The sequence below is a fragment of the Bombus fervidus genome, chromosome 11, assembly GCF_041682495.2.
Source record: "Bombus fervidus isolate BK054 chromosome 11, iyBomFerv1, whole genome shotgun sequence".
In the NCBI taxonomy this organism is placed as follows: domain Eukaryota; kingdom Metazoa; phylum Arthropoda; class Insecta; order Hymenoptera; family Apidae; genus Bombus; species Bombus fervidus.
The window spans coordinates 678268-689408 of record NC_091527.1 but is presented as its reverse complement, the minus strand read 5'-3'; the positions used below and the strand labels follow the sequence as shown (position 1 = coordinate 689408).

At 36.9% G+C, this 11141-nt stretch overlaps 1 protein-coding gene and 1 long non-coding RNA gene across 2 annotated transcripts; one reads left to right on the top strand and one right to left on the bottom strand.

Annotated features, from left to right (window-relative positions):
- The first annotated feature begins 231 nt into the window (after positions 1–231).
- On the top strand, positions 232–3037 carry LOC139992570 (uncharacterized). The gene is made up of 4 exons (XM_072013519.1): positions 232–416; positions 932–1087; positions 2394–2555; positions 2819–3037. Exons 1-4 carry the CDS (start codon positions 366–368, stop codon positions 2963–2965), a joined length of 516 nt encoding a protein of 171 aa, XP_071869620.1. The 5' UTR covers positions 232–365; the 3' UTR covers positions 2966–3037.
- A 1469-nt stretch (positions 3038–4506) lies between these two features.
- Positions 4507–5020, bottom strand: LOC139992581 (uncharacterized). Its single transcript, XR_011801151.1, has 2 exons — positions 4802–5020; positions 4507–4768 (listed from the first exon to the last, which is right to left on the bottom strand). It is a non-coding gene; the product is annotated as an uncharacterized lncRNA (long non-coding RNA).
- Between the last annotated feature and the right edge of the window lie 6121 nt (positions 5021–11141).

Sequence of the window (11141 nt, the reverse complement as noted above, 5' to 3'; positions counted from 1 at the left end):
GCGAATACGTTCTTATTTGTCAATGAACATATTTAATGATAAATAATAACATAATAATAGTATACTTACATACGTAATAAATAATAACATAATGATAGTATAGCAATTTTTACTATGACCCTCGTAATTACATATGTACGATGTTCGTGACAGGTGTTTTTATGTAGTTGTTAGTAGTAGTTTCACGACTATAAAAGACAATAAGTTGTGATAAAATCACAGATCCACCAGATGTTACATTACCAGACGGGATTTTTTTCTTGGGATAACCGAATGGATGACAGTAGCAATGCTGAATATTATTCGCTAACAGATTGAAATAGTCCGTTTAATATTACTTGCTGTCTAGGATACTAGCTGTCAGGATGCTCTTCTGGTTGTTCACAGCCTGTGCGTTAGGATGGTGCATGGTGCAGGTAAGTATAAAATAATTGAATACTTAACTTTTTCCTACAAATGATGTATTAAGTCGTGTAGTAAGTTTATTTTCTCTTTGGAGTAATATTCTGTGAAATGCTATAAAACATTCCACGTTGTTTAAAAGTTCGGGGCACGTTTGCTTTTTGGATGAAACAAACTTTCTCATACACTTTTCTAAGAAATAATAATACCTATTGTAATTATAACTATCATTTTTTTAGTATAAATAATTACAGTTTGAATATTCCAAGAAAATAATACATATTATGAATAACATATTTATTTACTTAAAGAAGTTTATTTCTTTTGAAATTTTAACATAATCCAAACTTAATAAAGATTAATAAATATCTGAAATTAATATAAGATATTGTAAAGATAAAAATTAGAAAATATAAAACTGTTCATAAAAAGAAGAAACTTCACTAGAAAACTTTCTTTTATGTTTTTACATTGCTTCTTAAATGTTTGATTTGTAATTTTTTAAGTAATTTATATTTGTTAATATAAGGCAGATTACGACATAATATTGGAAGATATTGACTGTAGTCAAATTAATGAAGAATATGTAAAGTCATGCGATCTTGAACTAAACTATGATAGCACATATGGAGCTAGCCTGAACACGTACATAGAGATCATTAAAGCACTTCCTGAGGACACTAAGGTATGTATTTAAAGTATTTTTGATTACAGTATCATAAATAACGATTAATCATTTAGCTTAAACAATTTAATAAAAATTTCCATATATTAGGTTCTCCGAAAAGTGTCTTTCTTTTGCAAACGTGTTGTTTTTACAACAGTGCACCTTCATACAATCGTGAAACCAAGTCTGTGAAATGTCGCGATATTTATCTCAACAGAACAAAATGGATCGTACGTAATTCGACAAAATAATATAAAATAAAAATGTTGTGCGCCTATTATTTCCTCATAAAATGAAAGAAATTTTTCGGACAAGCTAATATATGTAGTTGCAGTACAACCATCTTGCTTCAACTAAGATTGTCGCTTTAATTTTTTATATTTCGTATATTGGCTGCTATTTCTACCTACACATATACATGCATATAAGTATCTTGCTATATTCTAAATTTTTCTACAATTGCTTTGAATATTAATCATTTTCAGTTGTTTAACTTATAAAGACTTGTAAAAATTTGTAGTTGTTAACACATATTCGAGTTTATAGTTTAAATGTACATTCACCTCAATGTAACAGTAATATCTATCAACTGTTTTAATTACTTAGCGGTGTGAGTAGGAAATAACTATGATACGTAATACGTATGGAACTACCATGTAGTTACAAGGGAAGAAGTTTTTGTAATGTAATCTTGATTACTAACCATGAGTTAACTTTGCATCTCATTGAGATGCGTCTTCTTATCGATCTCTTTGAATAATTCCGCTTTCTTAGAGGAAAATGATGAACGATCCATTGAAAAAAAAAAAAATGTTATTTACATATTTTCTTCTTACAAGTATTCAAACAATCATCAGAGTGAGACCAGTGAATTCTCTAATTAAATCTCCTTTCTTCATTTGAGTTTATCCAATTAGACATGAAAGAGAAATAAACGAAAATTAGATGAAAAAAAGATACATGTATGTATATAGTAATTAGGTAAATTAATTACGTAGTTTTAGAAAAGCTTTATTAAAATGAAAATGGGTTTCATATTATCTTCTCTATTAATAATATGTATTATTGTTCATATTAAAACAATAATCCTGCCACGAAAGCAGAGTGATTAAAATACAGGTTAAAATTATATATTATTATATAATATGATATATACAAGACATATTAATTATATGTCCTTGTAATAGAAACGATATGAAATTATGTAAAATATCATATATATAATTTATAATATATATAATAGATATTATATATAATCTATACATGATAGATTACAAAATTACTCGTTAAATTAATATCCATATCATCAACATTTTTCTTATAGGTAACAGCCGACGTATTTACGGTTCGAATGGGTGAATATACGGTTGATCTTGGACTTCATATAGATACAAGTTTTTGTGAGGTTGCAGCGGATTCAAAATCTATAGGGGTACCTATAATAAGAGCAATCAACATGGATGGCGATAACTGCCCTCCGGACCCGGTGTGTAAATAATTTGATACTCAGAAATGTAATACAGACGAGAACCTTTAATTTATTTTTATCAAAGAGGAATTAATTATTTTTTCTTTCATATTTCATTATATACCTAATAAAATACAAATTTTGGTTTTTATTTTGATAAACTATTTTACAATATATGTACATATGTAATGAGCGAATAAAGAAATCATCTTGTACTACATACTTACGAAAATTTTTTTGAAAACGTTAGGTAATTAACTTTATAATTTGTTACATTTTAGGGAATTTACCAACGAGAAGACTACGTAATTGACAGCATGGATGGTTTACCGCCATCATTTCCCGATGGTCATTATTTACTTAATATGACATTGGCAAACAAAGATACCACGATAGTGCACTTTGATATTTATATAAGAGTATATTGATCAATTTTTCGAACCTATGTTCGTATAGAATTTAAAATAATGTTTAAAATAAAAATTGACCAGCAAGCATACGATACATTTATTACAGTGTTTTAAATATTTTTACTGAGGTATCTACTAATTTATAGTTATTGAATTGGCGTAAGTATTTTGCTACATTTTACAGATGAATTAAGATTTTATGGCTGAATAAATAAATTAACCCTCGTATGCAGGTCACCATAATTTAATCTATAGATCGTTCACCGTATCAACCGACTCGCATCTTACTGAAAATAAGACGACGAAAACAAAACAATGTTATTGCAAAACTATACTTCAAGATGTATGATATATCTACATTTTCTCTGTGGATCAATTTAACCCAGCATTCAGGCCCTTCGTTGCTACTTCACTATTCGGTATCCAAAAAATTAATTATGAGGATTCATAATTGATGTTTACTAACCTTTCAATTGTCCCTTTATGAAATCAGCAAATCACCCAATATTTATGGGTATCTATACATACTTGCAATATTTATTTTCACCATGCCACTTTAATTATAATCTCTTTTATATTTAACATTTTAATTATAATCATTTTACATATTATAACATACATTCCTCGTCAAAGAGATAGCCCAGGTGTGCTATCTTTAATTTTTCAATGACGCGTGTAAAGTTTTTCGTTTGTAACGTATAATATTAAAACATTATGAGCTCAGAATATACGGTTCGTTGAAAATAATTAAAAATATTATAAGGTTTAGTGTGTAACAAAAAAAATTTTTATTTTAAGAACGAAATAATAGCACATATACAATAAGAAAATAATAATCAACATAAATTATAACTAACAATAATTACTTATCAAACATATATACTTATTTAATAATGGGTACATCCCCCTCTATTTTCTATTACTTCTATTGTACGATTTGGTATCGATTTATATAGTTTCTAGATATAATTTTGACAACGTATCCCATTCGCGTACAATTGCATTTTTTAATTCTTGTAGATGTTGATACTACTTTTCATTCGCGTATACGCCGTGAACAAGTTCTGCCCAACAATTTTCAATAATATTAAGGTCCCGGGAGTGTACAGGCCACGGCAAAATAGATATATTATTTTCATTAAAATATGATTGGATAATCTTGGATGTGTATACAGATGCATTATCTTGTTGAAAGATGTAATCAGGTCCAGAAATGCGTTTAGCATGATTATTTATTTGTTACTTGATTAAATTTATGTATCGGACACTATTCATTCTCCTATTAATGAACTTGATATTTATCTTTGCGAAATAACCGATGCCAGCCCAAACCATCACGCTGCTTCCACCCATTTATCGTCGAATTGCTGACATTGTCTCTTTTCTTATGTCATGAAAATAATATTGGAACCCAACAGGACCATCCAAGTTGAATCTTTTTTGTCTGAAAATAGTACCCTCCTCCATTTTTTTTTTCCAATGTATTCTTTCTTTTGCAAAGCGTAAACGATTTACTTTGTGTTTCGCTGTTAACGAAGGTTTCTTTTTCAATTTTAGCCTCTTAATATCTTTGCAGGATAGTAAAACTCGACGAACACTTGAAAAACTGGCACTAACACTAGATTTTTTCATTATTTGCTTCGTTGTTAACTGCGAGTTGGAAGCTACACGCAAAATTGCTCACTTATCACGATCGGATAACGATGACGGCCGACCAGTACTTTTCTTTTTACCATAATCTTCAACATTTTTTAAGAAATTGTGTATTACTTTACGACTTCTTCTTATTACTTTCGATATTTTTGCTACTGATAACTGTTGCTGTTTTAATTCAAGAATTTGCTTTTTGCAAACTTGTTTAATTTTTTTCCACGTCCCATACTTACAAATTTATATAATATTGCACTGTGATCTTTACTCGTTGATAGATCATAAACTACTGAAATATTTCTAAACATATTAACAGAGTGTGCTATCATTTCATTCTTAAAATAAAAATTTTTTTTTTTTTTTTTTTTTTTTGTTACACACTGTTACGTTCTATTTAGTCGCCGACGAGAAGGTAGCGTCAACTGATCTTTAATGCAACTGGCAATAAGCTCCACTTTCGACTAATCTGCTATGTGCAGGAATACTGGCACGGGAGAGGATTAAAGTTGTTCGAAAGTAAATTAACAATATAAAATGATTTATTGAAATCTTACTCGATTTCGATATTGACAATTGGCTGGCGAATATGAAATTCTTCGATTGACAAAATGATGATTCTTCGGTTGACAAATGTTGATTCTTCCATAGACAAAATGATCTGATTCTTCGATAGACAAAACGATAGCTAAGTTTTCGATAGACAAAATGATAACTGACTCTTCGATAGAACGAATAATTAATCTATAATATTCAATAGACGAACGGTAATTGATTTACTCGATAACCGAACGGTAAATATTCTCATCCTGACTTCTCTGAGTCGCTACATTTATATTCGTCGGAGACGAAAAAACGTCGGGGTCTTTCTTTTGAAAATGTTTGGGAACATCCCCAACGTTTGTTCAACTGCCGAGTTTGTTTCCAATTTAAATTATCTTAATATCGTTATAAAGACATAATATAAAAACATAGTTAGATGAGTTTTCGCAAGATATAGCTTTTAGCGGCTTTAACTGCCTTTCACTTCAAATACTGTAAACACGGTTTCGAATAAACGTTTTAAATTACCTCGATTTAGGAGAATTTATCAATTTTACTTTCGCGCTACGGATCGTGCGGGTCGCGGGACGTGACACACACTAAACCTCATAATATTTTTAATTATTTTCAACTAACCGTACATTCTGAGCTCATAATGTTTTAATATTATACGTTAGAGACGAAAAACTTTGCACGCATCATTGAGAAATTAAAGATAGCACACTTGGGCTATCTCTTTGACGATGGGGTATTTATCTACACGTTAAAAGTCAATAGTTGTTGTGTTGAACGAGTCTCGAAAGACCTCTCTCCTCTTTAGATGTTACATTACATCGATCACAGTACGCGGTCTCAAACATTGCACAATTGCATGAACAAGTTGAAGATGTCACGATATAGGCACACTTTCTTCGATCGCATAAGGAAATGTAACGTACACGAAATGTTGGCGCAAAAATGCAACGCACAACGTAACACGACTGATCTTGAAGAACTGAAAGCATGACATCGATCAATCATCGTGAAAACTTAAAAATCTAAGAGTTAAATACCATCTGTATATTGTTCTTCTAAACAATATTGAAAGGCAAGACCTTTTTTATACGTGGGGAAATCCTCATGGACACTCCGCCGCTCTTCTAGGAAGCGGCGGGGTAGTGTCGGACTCTTACCGGCTAAAACCCCACGGTGGTCGTCATGACGCTTATCAGGAGTGTCCCGGTGCTTTTTATTCGATATACTTCCGTGACACTCCTTCGTCGTCGTCTCCCTTTGTTGTTGTGGGAGGCATCCTGGTTAACTTTGGCAGCGAGGGAGGGGGGACCACACCCTCCTCAGTCTGACGGCTCCTTCGCCGCGCTCTTCTATGACGGCGGTAGTGGTGGTGCCGCGGTCTCGCGGTGTCGTATCGGTTCTCTTCGGCGAGCCACTCTGACGGGATCGCCTCTCTTCTCTCTGTTCTTCTCCGCCCGCTCCTTCGCTAGCGTTACTTGCTTGCAGTAGTAGCGGACGGCGGCTAACTCCTGTTGGCCCCTCATCATGGCCTCTATGACTGCTTCAGGGGCTAGCCTATCGCCGATGGTGAGGCGTAGTACGCGGCGCGGTTCTTCCCACGCTGGGCAGCGCTCCAGTGTGTGCTGTGCCGTGTCTTCCTCCTCTTGGCAGTGGTCACGGATGGACGTCACCTCCCTTTGAATTTTTAGCAGGTATTCCCCGAACACGCCGTGACTGATGAGTACTTGCGTCATCCTGTATGTGAGTGGGACTCCTCCGCGGTCCCTCCAGGCCTCGCAGTTGGGAAGGATGGCGCGAACGGCTCGGTGCGGCCGCGTGGTGTCTTCATCCAGCAATTGGGAGCGCCACCTTTCCCATGTCCTTCGCTTTGCCTCCCTCAGGACGTCTTGGACCGGCCGGTCACAGTTGGTGGGCTGCGTTCCCCCGTCGCCCCAGCCCAGATCCCACAGGTGGTCGTACAACTGTTGGAGTACGAGGGCTTGCAGTTCGAACGGAGGTGACGCAGCTAGCACGGATGCCGACGCATGGGATATCGTTCTATACCCCCTCGCTATGCGGATAGCGGTCGTCCTGTGTAGCCTCCTCAGCAAGAGCAGACTGCGACAACTCGTCATCAGATCCCCTGCCCACGCCGGAGACCCGTACAGGATCCGAGAACGGACGATACCCTCATATAGTCGACGCCTGAAGTGTGGCCCGAACGTCCATTGAGTGTCAATGATAAGGCTCACATATTTCACCTGTAACCCTATCTCGACTTCTTCTTTAGCTCCTGATTTCCTATTAAAACCATTTTCTTCAAGATTAAACCTACTTAATTAGAAAATGCTGTGTTATTCGTTTTATTATACTTGATGTCAATATAAAAAAATGCAATGCTATGATATAGAAATATTTTTCAACTTTTCTAATGATTCAAATGGGACAACGCCTCATTACCATATTTTAATTATACATATAGGTTCTTGTACTAATGGTCTAAGAAGAAATCGACAGATGCGCAAAAAAATACAAGGAAAGAATGGCAACACATCCAAACCAGCTGGCTGCTGAAACGAGCAAAATCCATGTAAAGAAAAGAAGACTAAAAAGAAAACACCCCACTGATATTACTAAAGAAATAAAATAGACAAACTCGAAGATCAGTTCTGCTCGAGCACTCGAGCTAAATAGACGTGAGAAACTGAGCTTCACTGAAAGTGCGACAAGCAGTGAATTTAGGTGGACAAAACGACATTGATGACGGCCAAATGGTTAAAGCTCCAAAATGCAATAACAAATACTGCCAATCAAAATAACAAACAAAGATGAAATATACTACATAAATAACGCTACTAATACGTTAAACAGAAAAAAACCAATTGAAAAAGAACAGGAAAGCTCACCTATAAAAAAAAAAGTAAACTTTGCAAAAGCAAGAAGAAAACATCTACAATGCTGAACTAGCCTATCAACATGAAAACTATAAGGTAGCAATAGCATACAAGAAGCGTAAAATAATACCAGGCACAAGCGCTATGAAAATTTCAGACGCAGAAAAGCAACAGTGGTTACAAGACATCCCACTCCGAAATTTGTTCAATTCACTCATAGAAGAGGTAGATACGGACCCAAAAGCAAAAACCAGAACTCATATCGTTAAACCAACAACCAATCTACATCGATGCCCAAATAATAGATATCCTAATTGAATTATTGAACAAGACTGCTGGAAAAGAAACCTTCACTATAAAGCAACTAAAACTAGAACAAGTAAAAGTACAAACAAAAACTCCAAAAATCTTTAGAAAAGTGACACAAGCAATAAAAGAAAAGAACGTTGTATATCATACATACCAGCTTAAAACAGGAAAGAGCTACAAAGTAGTAGTTAGAGGACAACACCCAAGAACAAACACAAAAAATATATGTGAGGAACTAGCAAAAATTGGACACCAAGTAAGAGCAATAAATAATATAAACAGTTACGATATAAAATAGACATTACCAGTGTTTCTAATAGAACTTGAAGGCAAAACTAATAACAAAGAAGTCTTCGGCATTAAAAAGATCCTAAACGCAATAGTAATAATTGAACCACCTCGTTATAAGAAGGACATACCGCAATACATACGGTGTCAACAATACGGACAAACAAAAAACTGCAACAGAAACCCGGCGTGTGTCAAATGTACAGAAAACCACCTAACAACAAACTGCCCATACAAAAGAAAGATAAACGAAGTAAAATGGTATAACTGTAATGGAAACCACCCAGCCAGCTATAAAGGCTACGAAGTCAGAAAACAACTACAACGAAAACTGTTTCCACCGCTTCGAAGCAGAACATACAGCAAGCATCACTCACAACAAGAAATTACAGAACCAGAGCCAACACCAAATGTATAATACGTATCGAACACTAATCATAGAAACATTAACACCTTTGGTAGCCGAAGTTATGCACAAGTAACTTTTTTTATCACGTGGAGAAATCCTCATGGACACTCCGCCGCTGCAGGCAACAGCAGAGCAGTGTCGGACTCTTACCGACTAAAACTCCACGATGGCCTGCCTGCGCGTATAATAAGAATGCCGCCGGCCTCGTTCTTTGGTAATTACTATCACTGCATTCCCCGCGTTCCTTGATCGAGCCGATCCTACTGTATTGGCACCAGTGGGGGCCATTGCCCCTAGCGCCATTCCCCTGCTAATCGTGTTCCGTTGAGGGCGGTGGTGGAGCGGCCCTGGGTCGCTTGACCGCAATCCCCCTCCATCGCGTTATCCTACAAGGGTGAGAGTTTCTCTTTTTCTCCCTTTCTGCCCGTTCCTTTGCAAGCATAACTCGCTCGCAGAAGAAGCGGACAGCCTCGTATTTCTGCAGCTCGCTCAGCATCGCTTCTCTAATCGCCGAGGGGGTCAACCTCTCGCCTATGATGAGACGCAAGGTGTAGCGAAGCCGTTCCCGTGCCGGGCAAAACTCCAGCGTCCCCTGCGCTGTGTCCCTGCTCTCACCGCAGTGGCAACAGATGTCCGTCGTCTTGCGTCCGATTTTCCTAAGGAACTTGTCGAACACGCCGTGTCCCGTAAGCGCTGGGTCATCCTGAAGGACAGCGGGAGACCGCGTCGGCTCCTCCATGCCTCCCAACTTGGGAGGACGGCCTCGTCACCTCGATGTTAACCTCCCTCGCTGATCAGCTGGGACTGCCACTGGTCCCACGCATCCTCCTCGGCGGTTCCTAGGTCGTCTGGGGCCGCCTGCTCGGCCGAGTCCTCTCCCTGGTCCAGCGCTCTCATGTAGATGTATCTCCTCTTGAGCACCACGCCCGATGTTCCCACGGTGGAGACGTGGCGAGGACGGTCGCCGACGCATAGGACACCGTTCGGTATCCCTTGACGATTCTGATGGCGGTTACCCTGTGCAACTTCCTAAGAATCCCCCGTACATCACTCGGGACCGAACGACGCCCGCGTATAGTCGATGCACCGCGACACTCACCCCATGCACAAGTAACTAACCAATCGCCATCCCTAAACAAGCAAAACCAAAGCAACAACAATAACGACGCAACAGAAATCAAAGAATTCCTCAAGCAATCCATCAAGAGCACTGAAATGCTAACAAAAATGATAAGTAAGCAAAATGCAGCAATCAGACAACAAACACAACAAGTTACAGTCATGCTACAACTATTTACAAACACATTAAGTAAAAAATAGAAATAGACACGTTGAAAATAGCAGCTTAGAACTCCAATGGCCTACAACAACAGACCCTAGAAACTAAACAATTTCAATGTAACAATAGCATTGACATATTACTTGTTTCAGAAACACATTTCACACCAAAAAGCTACATGAAAATACCATAATACACCATTTATGATACCAAACATCCCTTAAGAAAAGCACAGGCAGGGCCGCAGAGATCATAAGAAACAATATCAAACGCCACTTACATAGTCAAATCAGTCAGGAACACGTAAAAGCAACCACCGTTAAAATACAAATTAATGGCAATTAATGTCAGCAGTATATGCACCACCGTGACACAAAATGACGTTACAAAAATGGGAAGAGTACTTTTAATCCTTAGGTGACAAATACATCACAGCGGGAGACTTCAATGCAAAGCACAGCCATGGGGCTCAAGAATTAACACACCACGAGGTAGAACACTAGAAAAACATATTAGAACAAGTAATCTCAACATATTATCCACAGGAGGACCAACATACTTGCCGACAGATCTAAACAAAACTCCTGATTTGCTTGATTTTGCAGTTATAAAGGGAATAAACGCAAACAAATTAAAAATAACACCAGTCTTGAGTTTAGCTTCGATCGTACACCGATAATAATAGAATACACAAGCGAACCAATACTTTATAGCAATCCAGAGACGCTTTGCAATAAAAGTGCTTTGCAATAAATGGTAAACATTTAAAGAATTAATCGAGAGCAAAATCAACTGCAATATTCCACTAAAAACACCCGAACACATCGAACA

Bases quoted from the DNA above. Each gene is read 5' to 3' on its own strand.
- LOC139992570 (XM_072013519.1), top strand. From the start codon at position 366: ATGCTCTTCTGGTTGTTCACAGCCTGTGCGTTAGGATGGTGCATGGTG. The intron at 1,088-2,393 runs GTATGTATTTAA...TTTTTCTTATAG, and splicing joins CACTTCCTGAGGACACTAAG to GTAACAGCCGACGTATTTAC. The intron at 2,556-2,818 runs GTGTGTAAATAA...GTTACATTTTAG, and splicing joins ATAACTGCCCTCCGGACCCG to GGAATTTACCAACGAGAAGA.